The sequence below is a fragment of the Phyllopteryx taeniolatus genome, chromosome 4 (assembly GCF_024500385.1).
Source record: "Phyllopteryx taeniolatus isolate TA_2022b chromosome 4, UOR_Ptae_1.2, whole genome shotgun sequence".
In the NCBI taxonomy this organism is placed as follows: domain Eukaryota; kingdom Metazoa; phylum Chordata; class Actinopteri; order Syngnathiformes; family Syngnathidae; genus Phyllopteryx; species Phyllopteryx taeniolatus.
The window spans coordinates 1,342,142-1,362,029 of NC_084505.1; the positions used below are offsets into that span (position 1 = coordinate 1,342,142).

At 41.4% G+C, this 19,888-nt stretch overlaps 1 protein-coding gene across 6 annotated transcripts in view; it reads left to right on the forward strand.

Annotated features, from left to right (window-relative positions):
• Nucleotides 1-19,888, forward strand: part of LOC133477376 (palmitoyltransferase ZDHHC5-A-like) — a 156,351-nt gene that overhangs the window by 33,089 nt on the left and 103,374 nt on the right. For all 6 annotated transcript variants that reach the window (XR_009788322.1, XR_009788323.1, XR_009788324.1 and 3 more), the window contains exons 3-4: nucleotides 5,845-6,002; nucleotides 16,281-16,453. Coding sequence is in view for 2 of the 6 variants with exons in the window: in XM_061772026.1 (XP_061628010.1) it covers nucleotides 5,845-6,002; nucleotides 16,281-16,453 (331 nt within the window). In the remaining 4 variants the exon portion in view is untranslated. The remainder of the gene's footprint in view (nucleotides 1-5,844; nucleotides 6,003-16,280; nucleotides 16,454-19,888) is intronic.

Genomic DNA, 19,888 nt, shown 5'->3' on the forward strand with positions numbered 1-19,888 from the left:
CCTGGCTCAAGTTGGAAACCAGAACAAAAAAAGCAACGAAATTCGGCAAATTTAATTTTAATCTTAAATTTGTACATCAACAGCGGTGTAAATAAATTTTTCTGCGTGAAGAATTAATAATTATTTTTTCCTTATTGTACTTTTATTGTAAAGAGTCTTTGAGATTGCTGAATTTATGTTAAAATAAAAAAAAAAAATTACTCCTTGAACGCAAGCAGCTAGATCCATTCCACACATCCACCATTCACACACACATGTAATTTCAGAATATTACTCCGGCGGACTAATATGCGAACCCGCATCGGCCTGAAGTTCCACCTGTGCGCTCTGGACCTGCTTTGGAGTCACAGGAGTTGACGACACCAGAAAAAACACTTCCGCCGCTTCAGCTGTTAAAAAGTAACTGTACTTGTACTCAGTTTCAATGATCTAAATGTCGCACGCTACTTTTATTGATCAATTATTGCTTCTATATCAACTGATTCATGCGCGAGACTTCGACTTCCGCATTGGGTGCTGTTTGCGCCAATCCAGTTTAAGCGCTAGTGACGTTTAAGTCGAGTTCACCAATCAAACAACAGCCGGATTGGTTTACTGAGTGGGTTTCAATAGTGAAGCTACTTCCTCTTACCTGTAGTTGTTGTCACTTTTGTCCATAAGGTGGCTCTCTGTCCATGAATCAACAGTGCACCCTGCGAATTCATTCGGTGCCTGAAAGTCTGGAGTTTAAGTCTCCCTCCTTTACCAAATGGTAATTGTTCCCTTTGATATTACAGTGGGAGACCCCGTTTATGGCTTCGCCTCCTAGCTTACCCAGAGGACACATTGTCCTCTAAACAGCAGGGGAGACCTGTAGGGTTGGGCATCGTTTGAATTTGAGCGATTCCGGTTCCTTATTTCGATTCGGGTTCCAAACGATTCTCGATTCCAATTCTTTTAGGGGCATGGGTCAAAAAAGTTTGCATGGTTTAAATAAAGGGTGTCCAAATTAAGAACATCCTTTTTCTTAGCAGCCCGCAACATAGACTAAAATGAACATTTGACTCGAGGTTCTTTATAACCAGTATCAATATCAAACCTTTGAACTTAAAGGCAATGTGTGTGGAACTAACCCAATTGGTTTAATATTCATTAATTAATGTTTCAGCTAAAAGTTAAATATAGCATTGTTAAAATAGTTATTTGGGACTGTTTCATCACGTCAAATGGTTTATATGTGCAAGTTTTAACTTGACTTCCTGTTTTAAGCTTGTAGCCTTTTATTTTGAAGGGTACGCACCAGAACTCAGCATTTTGGCATGAAACGTAACTTCACACGGCACTGGTGATTTATTTTTTTTGTTTTAATGGATGGAACCAAATGCTATAAAACGCTGATTCCTTTCCCTCCCCATTGATGAGGCACAAGGTTAGTGTTTGTGATACAGTGAGACAACTTTTATGTGAATTTTGTCCCAATCCATTGTGATGTCAAGTTGCTACGGTGAAGTTTTAGCCCAATGTTAAACTTTTTTTTTTTTTCATCTGCTCTTACGTTGGTTTGAAGACTAAAATAAGCGCTAAAAACCATCAGTGCAAAATTGCAACCAACCCTTTACCTTGTTAGCTGTCTCAATGTTTGCATAGACGTATTTTGTTTCACTCACCCAGTTGGCTGAGAGTTGACTTCTCTGAAGCTACGCGCGTTGTAGGCTGAGGCTCGGAGCTTGTCAGATGCTACACATCGTGAAAGCCTCCTTTGCACAATATAATCTTATTCCAAATGTTGCACTGAGGCGACTGGTCATTAATTTTACCAAAGTTAAGACACACTTTTCTCACCGCCGCCGCCGCTGTTGAGCACAAGCACATCATCGTGCGCGTTCTTCTTGGTTTACGCCGCTTCTTCGTTGTTTTTCGCCACTTGTTCTTCACGGCTGGAGGACTAGGCATTGAAACTGGGAACCGAAATTGTTTTATTTGAACGGTTCCGGGAGAACCGGAACATTAATCCCAGTTCCAATCGCTTCTCGATGCCCAACCCTAGAGCCCTGCTCAATAAGCAAACAGTCCCAAGAATCCAATTACTCTCTTTGAAGTAGATAGTTGAAGCAATCACTCCCTTACATGCATTATGCTGTACTGTGAAAATGTCTAATAAGGTACTATTAAAAATACACTAAACAGATCTGCTGTTTACCTAACGGTTGCTAATAATGTGCTGTAAACTTTTGTGATGCTCGGTGGGACTGGGACAAGCTGGCATCACTACTTTTCTCATTAACAGATAAACAACCACACAACAATAAATTTGTTTATTTGTTGCCCGGACTGGATCTCAAATCACTCTAATACAAGCAGTCCATTCAACGGTTCGCACCAGCACTTTTATCCAGCAGTGCCCGGACAGTATGCAGAGTCCACACGATCACAACAACAGGTTGTTAAGGTGCTAATATAGTAGCAAGGAGTAACAGTGAATGTTGTTTGCGTATAGTCGTTTATTGACACTTCAGTTGAAGTTTAGTGTAAAACTAAACACGTAACAAAATAATTACACCTATTAAATGTTCAAATACATCAGACTTAGTTTCGTTTTTCATTTTTGTTCACAAAAACCGCTAGGTCAAAGCTAACACACTATGAATGGAAAAACACCACTGACGAGCTAACGAAGATAAGCATCAAACTTGCGACACTTTTATCTATCAAAACAGTGAATATTGGTACACCAACGCTGTATAAACACATTAGCAATATAACAATATTCTCAAGCATATATTGTTCAAACTGTGAAAAACAAGTTTTATTAACAATATTTGATCGTGATTTCTACTTTCTTTGTTACTGAGTGTGTATCTCAATGCGTGCACCACACTACCCCTCAGAGGTCAAGACATGTACAGCACTTTATGTAATCCATTGGTAAATAATAAATGGGTCAGTGTTTTTCATATGTAGTGTTGCTGATGATTAGTCTTCATTTCAGTAATATCACTTGATCAAGTCTTTTCTAACATTCCATACTACAAAAAAAGTAAAGTATTATTGCTGAAATCGGATAGGACCGATATTGGTATCGGCCAAAACTCAAGGCTGAGATATCAGTATCGGACCAGAAGTGAAAAATTTTGATCGGGACATCCTTAATTATAATATAATAATTGCAAAAAGATTATTGGGTTTTAGTTCCCTGTTAACAGGAAACATTTAATTCACAAGAGAAAAATAGGAAACTGGGTTGGATGATAACGAAGCAAATCCATGTTCATCCATATCAAATGTGTATTTTAACACCAAAACTGCATTTTTCTCTTCACTTTTGGGTGAAAAAAAATACAGTGGTGCCTTGTGATAAGAGTTTAATTTGGTCCATGACCTTGGTCTTATTGCAAAATACTCATATTTTAAAACATATTTCCCCATTAAAATGAATGTAAATCCAATGAATCCATTGCATCCCCCAAAGCCCACCATTTTTTTTACTTTTTTTTTTTTTAAAGAATCAGTATATTGTAAAATATAGACAAAAGATAATAGAAGAGAATTTAAAGATATTAACTGGTTTTCACAAGTGTAATCAAGCCAAAAGTCTTACAGACGCACACAGACACTGGTTTTATTTGCATCCCTGTACCTTAAATTGCGCCCTCTGTCTGTCTGTCCGTTTCTCTCTCTTTCTCTCTCTCTCTCTCGCTCCATCCCTCTCCCCCTCCCCACACTCACTTGTCCCCTGGCCCCCCGCCCTGTCTGCTTCTGTTGTGCAAGTAAATACATGGACAAAACTGTTGTTTCACTTTTTTTAATAAAAACTTGAACTCAACAGAACGGCATTGTGTACAAACACACAGAAACAAAATTTCCACCCCACATGACATTCAGTTCTAATTGAGTACTATGTGTGCTGAGCGATCTGCTTTCGAGTGAATCCTCCACACCAAAATTTCGCATCTTCAGCAGACCTGCGTCACTTATCCAGCGATCTCTTGTCCACAGCTTCAAATTGATTTGAACACCCGGCTGGCTTTAATGTGTTTTATTTTTGTGTGATATTAATTGTTAGCCCGTATAGCTGTGGTGTTTTCCACCGTATGCTTGAAGGCTGTGATTGTTTAAAATACACAACGTGTCATTCTCTTTGTTTTAAAGTTAATTTTCAAGTAAACCCAAACTGGTAGTGGCAATGTACTGCTTGAAACCTCTTTTTTGAAGAATATTTACAAACTATATCAGCCAAAGTGTGTTGTTGTTCAGTGAGTGGAGCCTCCTGCCGGCCGTGCAGCACTTGTTTCTCAATTTGGGCTCACAAATAAAAAAAATCGGCTAGTCGACAGGTTGTATCTCGAAAAACTCTTGAAGTCTGGTCACTCGTATCTCGAGACACCACTGTATAGAAATAGTCAATCTGTATTTTGTGTCCATCATGAATAAAAAAAAATATTTGGTCAATAAACAAATGTAATATTGTTTAACTGTACCTCTTTTGTTACTCTAATGAAAAGTGTCAACAATGTCTGCAGGAAGTACAATAGTTATTTAAAAAAATCTGTTTAAATAAATGGCGGCACGATGACCGACTGGTTAGCACATCTGCCTCACAATTCTGAGGTCGTAGGTTCAAATCTTGACTCCTTCCTGTGTGGACTATGAAGTTTATTCTTCCTGTGGATGAGTGGGTTTTCTCTGGGTACTCCGGTTTCCTCCCACACCCAAAACACATATGGTAGGTTAATTAATGACTCTAAGTTGTCCCTAGGTGTGAATTAGAGTGTGAACGTTTTTTTGTCAGTGTCATTGGCGAGCAACCAGTTCACGGCCTACCCTGCCTCTCGCCCAAAAGTCAGATGGGATAGGGTCTAGCACACCTGCGACCCTTGTGAGGATAAGCTGTGCAGAGAATGGATGGATGGATGTTTAAATGAACCTTATGTTTTGTTTACTTTATTTATATAATAATAAATGAATGCATTTATTAACGGTAATGATTTCTTTCTGCCTTTGAGCACCACAATGGGGCGGCCGTGGCTACCTTGCTAAAGCGGGTCAACCAGTGACCGAAGGGCCGACTGTCCACTGTCGAAGTGTCCTTGCGCAAGACACCAAACCCTAAATTGCTCCCATTGGGCCTGATAGTGCCTTGCATGGCAGCAGCCACCCATTTGTGGATGAATGTAAGGCTCTTTAAAGTGCTTTGGGCACTGTATGGTGTAGATAAAGAGCTATATAAGTGCACTCCATTTACCATGATCCATTTTTACCTTAAGCGCAAGATTCAAGGCTTATCTCCTTTGTGCAAAAAATGTACGTAGCCTTTGACAGATCAGTTGATAGAGCAGAAGACTGTCATAGCAAAATAGATATCCTTAGGTCGCTGGTATATATCCGGCTTGAAGCATATTCTTTATGGGGCAGATGTGGCCAAGAGGGAACCTTCCCGATTTCCTCTTCATGCCCAAAGTGACCTTTTCTCAATGTAAGCGTGTGTGTGTGTGTGTGTGTGTGTGTGTGTGTGTGTGTGAAAGCTTGTCTTTGGCCTTACAATAATAAAATGTAATGCAACCCAATTGAAGATGCGCGTTAAGTTAAAACTAATTAAAAAATCAACAAAGTTATAAATGTTTAAAATACTTCACCAAACTATTCTTGTCGTCTTCTATGTACAAGACCAGTCCAGTTGCCTCAATTCAACCTTTGCGGATTTCAAATGCACTGTATCTTACCAGCTTAATCTTAATTTAATTTTTAATTGAAAATTATCCCATGAACACAATGGAACCATGGTTGTTTTATTCTCACTGCTGGAATTTTACTGATTTCAAAGTTGACTTGTTCAGTTTCTAAACAGGTGTCTATCTCTGTCTGTAGCTGAGGAGGATGAGGACAAGGATGATGACTTCCGTGCTCCTCTTTATAAAACTGTGGAGATCAGAGGGATCCAGGTCAGGATGAAGTGGTGTTCAACTTGTCGCTTCTACCGACCGCCACGTTGCTCCCACTGCTCAGTCTGTGACAACTGTGTTGAGGTGTGTTCACACTTGCAGTTACATGGACTATTCAAGCACAGACTGCAAATGATCAAAATGGAAAATTCACACAACAGTTAACAATTGGGTACCACAATAGGAGACAAAAGATAACTTCAAAACTCTTAAGATATCAGTGAATCAAATGTTATTTATGCTACCCGGGCGCATCAGCAGCCCCCTGCTCCAGTGTGTTCCACTAACGTGTGTGTTCACTGTGATGGGTAAAATGCAGAGAACAAATTTTGTGTGCATGCATGCATGTTCGTGACAATAAAAGGTGATTCTTCTTCTTCTTATATAACACTTTTCATAGAAATACATAATACTGATGTCACTAAACAGGACCCCCTCAACGCCTCGCCTAGAAATTCTTTCCAGAAGGGTAATGAACAGAATCTGCGACAAAGGGAAGCCCTAGTCCAACTCACACTGGAAACGAATCTGATTTACTGCCCGCTGTATGGCCCAAACTCTGACACCAGTCGTACAGGGACCAAACAGCCCGTATCAGGGGGTCCGTTACCCCATACTCCCGGAGCACCGGCCGCAGGACTCCCCGAGGAATGCCTTCTCCAAGTCCACAAAACATATACAGACTGGGTGGGCAAACTCCCATATGCACCCTTGAGGACCCTGCTGAGGGTGGAATGCTGGACTAGTGTTCCACAGCCAGGACAATAACAATTTTGCTCCTCCTTAATCTGAGATTCGACTTCTAGACAGACCCTTCTCTCCAGCACCCCAGAATAGACCTTGCCAGGGAGGTTGAGGAGTGTGATCCCCCTGTAGCTGGAACACACCCTCTGGTCCCCCTTCTTAAAAAGGGGGCCCCACTTCTGGGGTCTGCCAATCCAGAGACACTGTCCCTGTTGTCCATGCGATGTGGCAGAGGCGTGTCAACCACGACAGCCTCACAACATCCAGAGCCTTTAGGAACTCTGGGCGAATCTCATCCACCCCTGAAGCTTTTTAACCACCTCGGTGACCTCAACCCCGGAGATAGGAGAGCTCGCCTCAGAGTCCCCAGACTCTGTATCCTCAAAGGAAGGCGTGTAAGTGGAATTGAGGAGGTCTTCGAAGTATTCGACCCACCAACTCACAATGTCCAGAGTTGAGGTCAGCAGCGCCCCAACATAGTGTTGATGGTGCACTGCTTCCCCCTCCTGAGACGCCAGATGGTGGACCAGAATTTCCTCGAAGCTTTCCGGAAGTCGTTCTCCATGGCCTCACCAATCTCCTCCCACGCCCAAGTTTTTGCCTCACCGACCACCAAAGTGGCATTCCGCTTGGCCTGCCAGTACCCATCAGCAGTCCCACAAGCCAAAAAGGCCCAATAGGACTCCTTCAGCTTGACAGCAACCTTCACTGCTTGTGTCCACCAACGGGTTCCGTGATTGCCGCCACGAAAGGCACCGACCACCTAACGGCCACCGCTCCGGTTGGCCGCCTTAACAATGGAGGCACAGAACATGGCCCACTCGGACTCAGTGTGCCGTTGAAGTCCCAGGGAAGAATGAGGGAGTGCCAGTGGGGACGCTCTACAGCACCACCTCCAAGAACTCCAGAAAGGGTGGGTACTCTGGGTTGCTGTTTGCTGCATAAGCACATACAACAGTCAGAAAACGTCCCCCCACTCAAAGGCGGAGCGAGGCTACCCTTTCATCTACCGGAGAGAACCCCAACTTATGCCCACACCTGCTTGGTACCTATCGCCGTGGACAAATCCAGAGTGGAAGAGAGTGCAACTCCTCTCAAGAAGACTGGTACTGAAACCCAAGCTGCGTGTTGAGGCGAGGCTGACTATGTCGAGCTGGAATTTCTTGACCTCGCTAAGGCTGCTTTCCTGCCAGACACTTGACATTCAGCGGCTCTAGAACCAGCTTCTGTAGCCAGAGATCGGACCACCAAGGTCCCCACCTTTAGCCGCCACCCAACTCACACTGACACAGACTTGATAATTGTCCAGAAGACCATCATTGATACCCTCCATAGGAGGGGTAAGCCACAAAACTTCATAGCTATGGAGGCTGGCTGTTCACAGACTTCTGGGTCCAAGCATATCAATGGAAAGTCTACAGGAAGGACAAAATGTGGCCTGAGAAGATGCACCAGCAAAAGAGATTACCTTGGGCTTCAGCAGATCTTTAAACAGAGGAGATTCAAGAATCTAGCAGCGATCCAGAAAGAGTGAAATGAGGCGGGAGTCACAGCTTCAAAAACCACAAATCAGACTCATCCGGGAGATGGGCTACAACTGTCGGGTTCCTTGGGTCAAGCCACTTCTGAGCCTGAGCCAACGTAGGAAGTGTCTCAACTGGGCCAAGGAGAAGAAGGATTGGACTGTTGGCCAGTGGTCCAAGGTCCTCTTTTCCGATGAAAGTAAAGTGTGCCTTTCATTTGGGAATCAATGTCCAAGGGTTTGGAGGAAGAAGGGTGAAGAACAGAACCCAAGACGCTTGAGGTCCAGTGTGAAATGTCAGTCAATATTTGGGGTACAATGTCCAGTTCAGGTGTTGGTAAACTCTGTTTTTTTAAATCCAAGGTCAGCGCAACAGTCTACCAGAATTTTTTAGAAGACTTCATGATTCCTTCTGCTGAGGAACTGTATAGAGATGCATCTTACAGCAGGACCTGGCCCCTGCCAATACTGCCAGAAGCAGCAAAACCTGGTTGACTGGCCAGCCAACACGCCGGATCTAAACCCCATTGAGAATCTATGGGGTATCATCAAGAGGAAAATGAGGGGCACCAGACCCAAAAACAAAGAAGAAATGACAGCAAGCATCAAGGAAATCTGGACTTCCATAACTCCCAGGCAATGCCACAGGCTGATTGCCTCAATGCCACGGCGCATCGAGGCAGTGATTAATGCAAAGGGATTCCCAACCAAGTATTGAAGATTAACGTGTTGTTTTGATAGTTCCATATTTTGATTGATTTAATGTGACCCTAATTTCTTTCTTTTTTCCCCCCCCCCAAAAAAACTGAGAAGTAAATGATTTCTTCACAGCATTGTAATTTTTTAAATTCCTGATTCCATGGGTTTTATGAGCTACCAGCCCTAATTATGTAAAAATAAACAAATAAAAACTTAACATTTTTAAATTGTGGGCCCTGAATCTAAAATTTATGAAAGTTTAACTTTTTGAATGGAATTATGGAAATAAATAAACTTTTCCAAAATATTCTAAGTTTTTTGAAAGGGTCTGTATACAGTATGTAAATATATAATGTATATACACATACATTATATATATACACACACACGAGGTACGGAAGGAAAGTATTCAGCCATTTGCTAAAATAATTTACTTTTATCATTAATGTACACACAGCACCCCATATTGACAGAAAAAAGTACAATTGTTGCAATTTGTACAGATTTATTAAAAAGTAAAACTGAAATACCCAGCCATAAGTATTCAGACGCTTTGCCTAGTATTTAGTAGACGCACCCCTTTGAGCCTGTACAGCCATGAGTCTTTTTGGGAATGATGCAACAGGTTTTTCACACCTGGATTTGGGGATTCTCTGCCATTCCTCCTTGCAGATCCTCTCCAGTTCTGTCAGGTTGGATGGTGAACGTTGGTGGACAACCATTTTCAGTCCGCACTTACGGTAGTGAAACTTGGACTACGAATGCCAAAGTTATACAAAGACTACGTGTAATCCAAAGGAACATGGAATGCCAAATGTTGAAATTAAGCTTTCGCGACAAAAAAAGACAGCCATTTGCAGGTCTCTCCAGAGATGCTCAATTGGGTTTAAGTCAGGGCTCTGGCTGGGCCATTCAAGAACAGTCACAGAGTTGTTCTGAAGCCACTCCTTTGTTATTTTAGCTGTGTGCTTAGGGTCAATGTCTTGTTGGAAGGTGAACGTTCGGCCCAGTCTGAGGTCCTGAGCACTCTGGAGAAGCTTTTCGTCCATGATATCCCTGTACTTGGCTGCATTCATCTTTCCTTCGAATGCAACCAGTCGTCCTGTCCCTGCAGCTGAAAAAAAAAAACAGCATGATGCTGCCATCACCATGCTTCACTGCTGCGACTGTATTGGACAGGTGATGAGCACTGCCTGGTTTTCTCCACACATACCGCTGAGAATTTAGGCCAAAAAGTTCTATCTTGGTCTCATCAGACCAGAGAATCTTGTTTCTCACCATCTTGGAGTCCTTCAGGTGTTTTTTTTTTAAAATTTTTTTTGTAAATTCCATACGGGCTTTCATGTGTCTTGCACTGAGGAGAGCCTTTCGTCGGGCCACACTGCCATAAAGTTCCGACTTGTGGAAGGCTGCAGTGATGGTTGACTTTCTAGAACTTTCTCCCATCTCCCGACTGCATCTCTGGAGCTCAGCCACAGTGATCTTTGGGTTCTTCGTTACCTCTCTCACCAAGGCTCTTCTCCCCTGATTGCTCAGTTTGGCCGGCCGGCCAGCTCTAGGAAGGGTTCTGGTCGTCCCAAACGTCTTCCATTTAAGGATTATGGATTCCACTGTGCTCTTAGGACCTTAGGTGCAGCAGACATTTTTTTTTAACCTTGGCCAGATCTGTGCCTTGCCACAATTCTGTCTCTGAGCTCTTCAGGCAGTTCCTTTGACCTCATGATTCTCATTTGCTCTAACATGCACTGTGAGCTGTAAGGTCTTATGTATAAAGGTGTGTGGCTTTCCTAATCAAGTCTAATCAGTATAATCAAACACACCTCGACTCCAATGAAGGTGTAGAAACATCTCATGGATGATCAGAAGAAATGGACAGCACCCGAGTTAAATATATGTCACAGCAAAGGGTTTGAATACTTATGGCTGTGAGATTTTTCTGGTTTTCTTTTTTAATCTGCAAAAATTTCAACAATTCCCTTTTCTTCTGTCAATATGGTGTGCTGTGTGTACATTAACAAGGACAAAAATCAACTTCAATGATTTTAGCAAATGGCTGCAATATAACAAAGTTGAAGGGTATGATTACTTTCCGTACTCACTGTGTGTGTGTATGTATGTGTAATATATATATATATATATATATATATATATATATATATATATATATATATATATATAAATAAAATAATATTTGGCTACTCTACCCACCTCTGGAGTGGACATCTTGTATTGCTACTTTTGCGTTTAAGCAACATTTATGCTCATCAGATCAGCCAGTGTGTATTTGTTGCACTGGTCTTTTGTATTTTCGCGTTGAGGTGCAGCGGGTCCCCTATTTGAACCATCACCTTATCGGGGTGGGGGAGTTTGTGTGTCCCAATGATCCTAGGAGCTAAGTTGTCTGGGGCTTCACACCCCTGATAGGGTCACCCATGGTAAACAGGTCCTAGGTGAGGGGCCAGACAAAATACCGCTCCAAAATCAAATAAATGGAAATAGGTTTCCCTTGCCCGGACGCGGGTCACCGGGCCCCCCCTTTGGAGCCAGGCCTTCAGGTGCGGCTTGCAGGCGAGTGCCTGCTGGGGCACAGCCCAGAAGGGTAATGTGGGTCCCCTTCCCATAAGCTCACCACCTGTGGGAGGGACCGTAGGGGTCCGGTGCAGTGTGAGCTGGGCAGCGGCCGAAGGCGGCGACCTTGGCAATCTGATCCCCAGCTACAGAAGCCGGCTCGAGGGACGTGGAATGTCACCTTTCTGGCACGGAAGGAGCCCGAGTTGGTGTGTGAAGTTGAGAGGTTCCGACGAGATATAGTCGGGTAGACCTCCACACACTGCTCGGGCTCTGGTACCAGTCCTCTTGAGAGGGGTTGGACTCTCTTACACTCTGGAGTTGCCCACGGTAACAGGCGCCGAGCAGGTGTAGGTATACTTACTGCCCCCCGGCTCGGCGCCTGTACAATGTTCTGTGCCTCCATTAAGGCGGCTAACCGGAGCGGTGGCCGTTCGGTGGTCGGTGCCTTTCGTGGCGGAAATCACGGAACCCGTTGGTGGTGGTGAAGGTTGCTGTCAAGCTGAAGAAGTCCTATCGGGCCTTTTTGGCTTGTGGTACTCCGGAGGAAGCTGATGGGTACTGGCAGGCCAAGCGGAATGCAGATTTGGAGGTCGCTGAGGCAAAAACTCTGATATGGGAGGAGTTCGGTGAGCCCATGGAGAATGATTTCCGGACGGCTTCGAGGAAATTCTGGTCCACTCTACAGATTGTGCCAGCCAATCACAGGGCACATACAAACAAACAACCATTCACACTCACATTCACACCTACGGGCAATTTAGAGTTGTCAATTAACCTAGGCAAGTTAGTCTTCAATGAACCTACCATGCATGTTTTTGGGATGTGGGAGGAAACCGGAGTGCCCGGAGAAAACCCACAAAGGTACGGGCAGAACGTGTAAACTCCACACAGGCGGGGCCGGGGATTGAACCCCGGTCCTCAGAACTGTGAGGCAGACGCTCTAACCAGTTGTCCGCCGTGCCGCCAGTTAAATCTGATAGGCTGATTGGTGGTTTTTGAAGCTGTGACTCCCGCCTCATTTCACTCTTTCTGGATCGCTGCTAGATTCTTGAATCTCCTCTGTTTAATGATCCGCTGAATCCCAAGGTAATTAAAATAATATTTGCTTAAACTCCGGCGGTTCAAGGGTGCTCTGGATTGTTGGTATTCTTTTATGTATTTTTATTTATTTATTTTTTTTATTGATGCTTTTAATTTAGCGTATTGAAGTAGAAGTTTCCATGTTATTTTAAATTCTTGGAACAGTTCATCACATCGTAAAAATATTGTTAAATAGTATAAATATTAAATATTGTAGGTGGTCAATTCCACATTGTTCCCATATGCTAAAATCTTCTTTTCCTTTCGGCTTGTCCCGTTAGGATTCGCCACAGCGTGTCATCCTTTTCCATGTAAGCCTATCTCCTGCATCCTCCTCTCTCACACCAATTGCCCTCATGTCTTCCCTCATGACGTCCCTTAACCTTCTCTTTGGTAATCCTCGAAGTACTGCAAACAGGAAAGCCCAGTTAACTTTATCGAAAGCTTTCTCTGCATCAAGTGACATTATGATTGCTTTTAGATTTTTACGCTGTGACATGCTTATTCAATTTAATAGACATCTGACATTATTTGTGGAATGTCTACCTTTAATGAAACCTGTCTGGTCATAGTGGATTATCGATGAGAGTACTATTTCAAATCTCGCTGCAAGGGCTTTTTGAAATAATCTCTAATCTACATTCATCAGTGGTAAGGGCCGATAATTAGCCGGGAGAGTGGGGTCTTTGCCTGACTTTAGTAGTAATTTAATTGAAGCTGTGTTCATATGACTACTTATTTAACCTTTATCATTTATCTCCTTGACTGTTCTGAAAAATAGAGGCACAAGTTTATTGGGCAGAAATGTTTAATGAATTAGACAGAGATTCCGTGCGGGCCAGGCGTTCTTCCCGATTGCATATTTTTTAATGCATTATGTAATTCTGTGATGGTTAAAGCTGTATCAAGACTGTCTTTCCTTGCTGTATTTAATTGAGGAAAGTTTAGATCTTTAATAAAAGTTTAAATTTCTTTTTGGTCTGGGTTGCTCGAAGATACGTGTAAACTGTTATAATAATTGTAAAATATTTCATTTATTTCTAGCGGTGACTATGTACAGCTGCCGTGTGTATCTTGAATGGCTGTAATTAATGATTTTTCTTTGTTGCGCTGAAGTTGGTTCGCAAGAAATTTTCCTGATTTATTATTGTACTCAAAGTTAGTGTATCTTAACTGTAATTGTAGAAATTCTGTTCTTTTTGATATGACGTCGAATTGATGTTTTGCCTTTTGAAGTTGGTTTCTAAGCGTATCTGTCGGATTAATTGTATATTCTTCTGTGAGATGTTTAATTTATTCCTCAATTTCATTTTCTACATTTAGTTATTGTTTTTTTCTTGTACGAAGAGTATGATATAATTCAACCTCTCATTACAGATTTCCCGGTTTCCCACAGCAGAGATGGGGATATGGTTGGGGAGCCATTAAATAAAAAATAAAAAAATCGTCCCATTCTTTCCTCACAAGTGAATCAAAGTCCGGGTCTTTCAATATGGACATGTTAAAGCGTCATATTGGTGGGGGTCCCAAATTTCACTAAATTTTTAGGCAGAGAGAAATTGGTGCATGGTCACTGATTATGTTTGGCTGTATTTTGGAGGTAGTAATTTGAGCTGCCTAATTGTTTGACATAAAAATATCTATTCTCGAGAAAGAGCGGTGAACCGACGAGAAAAATGTGTATTCTCTTTTTGTACTTTTTTTTAGCCTCCATATGTGAAATCCAAAGTTGTCCATATACTTCTCTAATATGTGGATGCATTGTGGCCGATTGCTATTTTTGAGATTTGAGTGATATATTGGGGGTTTAGCATCAGGTTAAAGTCGCCTCCCATGATAATTGTCGAATTGGCTGACAAGTTAAGCAAGTGAGAAAATAAGCGTGCGAAAAAAGGCTGGGCGATCTTTATTAGGAGCGTATATATTGACAATTGACAGTTTGTTAAATATTGTAGCCTGTATAATTATCATTCGGCCTTCTGGAGCCGCTACTGTATTATTTACTGTAAGAAGTAGTCTTATGAACTAGTATTGAGACTCCTCTTTTTCTACTGTTATAAAAAGCCAAAATAGCCTGAGTGAATTTATAGTCAATGAGGCATTTTTTTTCTGACTCAATGAGGTGCTTTTCTTGTCATAGGAGGAGGTCTGTTTTAAATTTTGTGATATAATCCATAATCTTAAATTTATTTTTTTAATTTTATGGTACTGTGTAAAAAATGTTATTTAAAGAGGGTGATGAGAATTATATATTTAAGTACAGCAAAGCCTGGGTAAATAGATGGGTAGCAAACAAACATTAGTGATAAGGGGATAATATGGTGTGTGGTAGTTGTTTGTCGTGCACAAGGAGAGATTTGTGAGAATTGTGTGTTGTGTTTTGTGTGGGAACAAGCAGAGCAGGAAGACAGACAGAAAGGAGTGAGAATTCGTGCTGGTGGCATCCATGATTCCATTCTTTTGTTTGTCGAAGCAAAAATTTAAAAAATGAAAAAAAATACAATAAGCTTTTCATAATTAATGACAGCAGATCAAAAGTACTTATCTAGAAGAGCCAGGGCGTGACATTGGCATCATAAAACAGTTGGCCGTTGACTTATAGTTTGTCGATAACCAGCCACGCTCCTTTTCCTTTCTCACTGTGGTTCTTACAAGATTTTACGCCTCTCGTTAATTTCCTTGGGAAACTGGTCGTTCATTCCAAATGAAGTCCCTTTGAGCTCACGACCTTTTGATTTCACAAACACTTTTTCTTGTAAGTGTTCAAACTTTGCAATGATGGGACGTGGTCGGTTTCTTGGATGGGGACGTCCTAATCGATGAACACGGTGAAAGGTAATCTTGTCAACTGTATCTTGTTTCAAACAAAAGTGTCTGCAGTGTTGTGTAAGGGTGCAGCCAATAATTTCTAGCAAAAGCGTGAAATGTAGATGCACTAAACTCCCACGTTGACATCAGGGCCAGTTTATAATGTGCCACCTCCAACGCCACCAGCTCAGAGCTCAGATGTTTCCTCTTCTACGAGGGCCTTCCTATCCACCATCTGGTTATGGGGGGAGGGAGGGGGGGGGGGGTCACCGTTGATGTCGTCATAAGCTGTTCCGTACTCCTTGAACGCTGGCAGCTGGATCCATTCCACACATCCAGCTTCCACACAGAGATGTAATTTCTGAATATTACATGCAAGCGCGTCGGCCTGAGGTTCCGCCTGTGCACTCAGGAACTGCTTTGGATAAGTTACAGGAGTTGACGAGACCAGAAAAAAAACACTTCTGCCGCTTCTGCTGTTAAAAAATAACGGTAGTTTTACTCCGTTACAATGATCTAAATGCCCCTCGCTACTTTTATGTCAATTATTGATTATCAACTATTTTGTGCGCGAGACTACGTGTATGTCAACGCATATATGGTTGACTACAATATAACCGCTTCAAACAACAAAGCCTATGTATAAATGGAGAAGAAATGATTGTATTATTGTTTGTTTTTTGTTTGTGACAGCGGGCCTTGAGAAATAAATTCTAGCCCTTTGTGTGTTCTACATATATTGAGGATTTACAAAAAAAAGCATATCATGCCAATATGGAACCACGACTTTAGTTGTTAGTTTTTTTTTTAATTTTATTTTTTTTAATTTTTTATAATAGATTACATTGTCATATAAAACATTCTAAAGTTAGCGATATCTGTCAAATTTCTATGGTGTCTAGAGCTTGATCTCAGAGCTGTTTTCTTTGCTTGTACAGGACTTTGACCACCACTGTCCATGGGTCAATAACTGCATCGGCAGGAGGAATTACCGATACTTCTTCATCTTCCTCCTTTCACTGACTGCCCACATCATGGCTGTGTTCGGCTTTGGGTTGCTCTTCATCCTCTATCGTCACCAGTACATTGATCGCCTGAATGCGATTGTCACGTATCCTTGAATGAATGGCCTTTCCTATATGTGTTCCTTGCCTGTTGAATTTCAAATGAAAATTTAACTCGAAACTAATGTCTGTCATGGTTCAATCAGTTTTCTACTTATATTATAATCCTTATTCTGGGCTAGGGCTGAAACTAATGATAATTTTTATTATTGATTAATCAGTTGATAATTTTTTTCAATTGATAAATTGGTTAAAACATTTTTTTTTTTTTTTATTATTTCTATCCCTTTTTCCAAACACAAGACATCAATGTCAAATTGGCAGTGCAGAAAAGTGCACAAACTGGTTTCTGCATTCCACAACTCTGAAAGTAATAAATTAGGAATAATTGTAAATAAAAAACCTAAATGTTGATGTCGAATAGCTTTCCTAGGGCCATGGACCAACATACAAATGTATGCTATACAGTATCTGCAAATATAGGCTTTTTTTTTTAAGTGCACAAAAATAGGTATTTTGTGTTGTTTAAAAGGTACCTGAACTGTCAGAACAATAAATGAAAAGAAAAACTGTTCAGCGTATACAGATATACTCAAAAAAAATTTATTTCAGGAAATATGTTCATCTTTATAATTTAAGTGCCTTAAATATTGTATATATTTGTACAATCTTATTGTTTGAGGAGTGTAATTTACGTGATCTGTGCAGATTCAATGTTCATAGTGAACTTGCTATGCCACCGTTTGGCGATAATCGAGTTGGAGTCCGGAAGTGGGGCAATTTTGATTTTCAAAGTAAGAGCGACAACCAGACGTGCTCTGTTTGCTGCTTGAATGTTGCAGACATATCTTTTTTATAGAATAGAATGCCTTTGTCACAATAGAAAGATTTGCTTTGTAGAGTGTACTTATTAATCATGTCCCCTTGCTTATATGTACTTTTGCGCTCTTTTAATACCACCCCCACACAACTATTGTGTTCAAGGGAAAAGACTGACGTAAAGGTTTTTGGAAGTATTTTCATTAGGGCCCTACAAAGGGTCATTCCATTAAATTTGGGTACCTTCAGCATGTTTTAGTTCCCTGTTCATGTATTATTGTTATTCAAGTAGTCCAGTTCATGTGATTTGTGCATGGGTGGTAACATCACAGGGCCTGCAGGAGTGGAGTCTGCGGTACAGTTGGTGGAAGATGAAGTGCGTGTACAGGATAATAAATTTGCTCTGTGTTTTTCAATGTTAAGTGAGTAGCGACACAAGTCCACACATGTATAAGTGCATGTAACAATAGCCAGTACCTGTGTGTTATAAATACCTTTTCACCCTGCACTTGGCAAAGCGTCTGACGCACTCGACTTTCCCATTTATTGTATGTGTGCTGAGGGGGGCATCAACGCGTTTTAATGTGACACCGAGTATCGCGTCAATGCAGAGGGCGTCTAACACTTAAAGGCCTTAAGAGTGTTTTATACAACATTAAGTAGTGAAAGCTGCCGTGTAACAATCACTAAGTTAGCTGCCTAATACATTTTGATAATAATTTTGATGACCCCTTAAATGTTTCTGCCTGCCCCCTCAAGTTTGTATTCCTAGAACCGCCCCTGGTGCATTGTCTTCAGTGGCCTTTTTTCAGAACAGTAACACTTGATCCTTATTCATGAAATTATTACCATCATTGTAAATTAAGTTTATTTATAGACTACATTTAAACACAGCTTCAGCTTAGCAAGTGCTATATAGATCATATCCAAAAAATGTGAATATCATGGAAAGGTTTATTTATATCCATAATTCCATTCAAAAAGTTAAACTTTCATAGATTATTGATTCAGGGCCCACCATTCAAACAATTTCAAGTGTTTATTTGTTTATTTTGACTTTATTTGGGCTTCCAGCTCATAAAATCCACAAAATTAGGAATTCAGAAAATTGGAATACTATGAAGGAATTACATTTGCATTTCAGTTTTTGTAGAAAAAAAAAAGAAATTAGGGTCACATTAAATCAATCAAAATATGGTACTTTCAAAACGATTTGTTAATCTACAATACTTGGTTGGGAATCCCTTTGTGCCGTGGTATTGAGGCAATCAGCCTTTGGCATTACCTGGGAGTTATGGAAGCCCAGATTTCCTTGATGCTTGCTGTTAATTCTTCTATGTTTTTGGATCTGGTGCCCCTCATTTTCCTCTTGATAATACCCCATAGATTATCAATGGGGTTTAGATCCGGCGTGTTGGCTGATCAGTCAAGCACTGTGATGGCATGGGCATCAAAGCAGGTTTTGGTGCTTTTGGCGGTATGGGCAGGGGCCAGGTCCTGCTGGAAGATGAAATCCACATCTCCATACAGATCCTCAGAAGAAGGAGTCATGAAGCCCTCTAAAACATTCTGGTAGACCGTTGCGGTGAACGGTCTACCAGAACTCGTATTTAAGAAAGAAGAGTTTACCAACACCTGCACTGGACATTGCACCTCAAATCATGATTGACTGTGGATATTTCACACTGGACCTCAAGGGGCTTGGGTTCTGTTCTTCACCTGTCTTCCTCCAAACCCTTGTACCTTGATTCCCGAATGAAAGACACACTTTAATTTAATTGGAAAAGAGGACCCTGGCCCACTGGCCAACAGTCCAGTCTTTCTTCTCCTTGGCCCAGTTGAGACGCTTCCTATGTTGGCTCAGGCTCAGAAGTGGCTTGACCCAAGGAACCCGACAGTTGTAACTCATCTCCCGGATGCGTCAGAATGTGGTGGTTTCTGAAGCTGTGACTCCCGCCTCATTCCACTCTTTCTGGATCTCCGCTAGATTCTTGAAGCTTTGCTGTTTGATAATCCGCTGAAGCCCGCGGTCATCTCTTTTGCTGGTGCATCTCCTCCTGCCACATTTTGTCCTTCCGCTAGACTTTCCATTGATATGCTTGGACACAGCACTCTGTGAACAGCCAGCCTCCTTACCTATGAACTTTTACACATCCTATGGAGGGTATCAATGATGGTCTTCTGGCCAGTTGTCAAGTTTGCAGTCTTCCCCATATTGAACCCAACTGAGACAATCGAACCAAAACCTGTGGGAAACCTGTGCAAGTGCTTTGAGTTTAGTAAATAATTATTGTGTGTGACGCTCAGTTTAAAACATTTGTGGCCTGCAAATTTTGGCTGATTTCTTCACAGTTTTGTAATTTTTTGTATTCCTGATTTTGTGTGTTTTATGAGCTGGAAGCCTAAATTATGTAAAAATAAACTAACAAATACTTGAAATTTTTAAATTGTGGTCCCTGAATCTATAATCTATGAAAGTTTAACTTTTTGAGTGGAATTATGGAAATAAACAAAATTTTCCATGATATTCACATTTTTTTGAATGGTCTACACAAAAAAAATAAGTAAACTGAAATAAAAAGTAAAACATACACAAATAGAGCTGCACGGTATGAGAATAAAATTACATTGCAATTTTTTTTAACCCTGCGATGTATATTGTG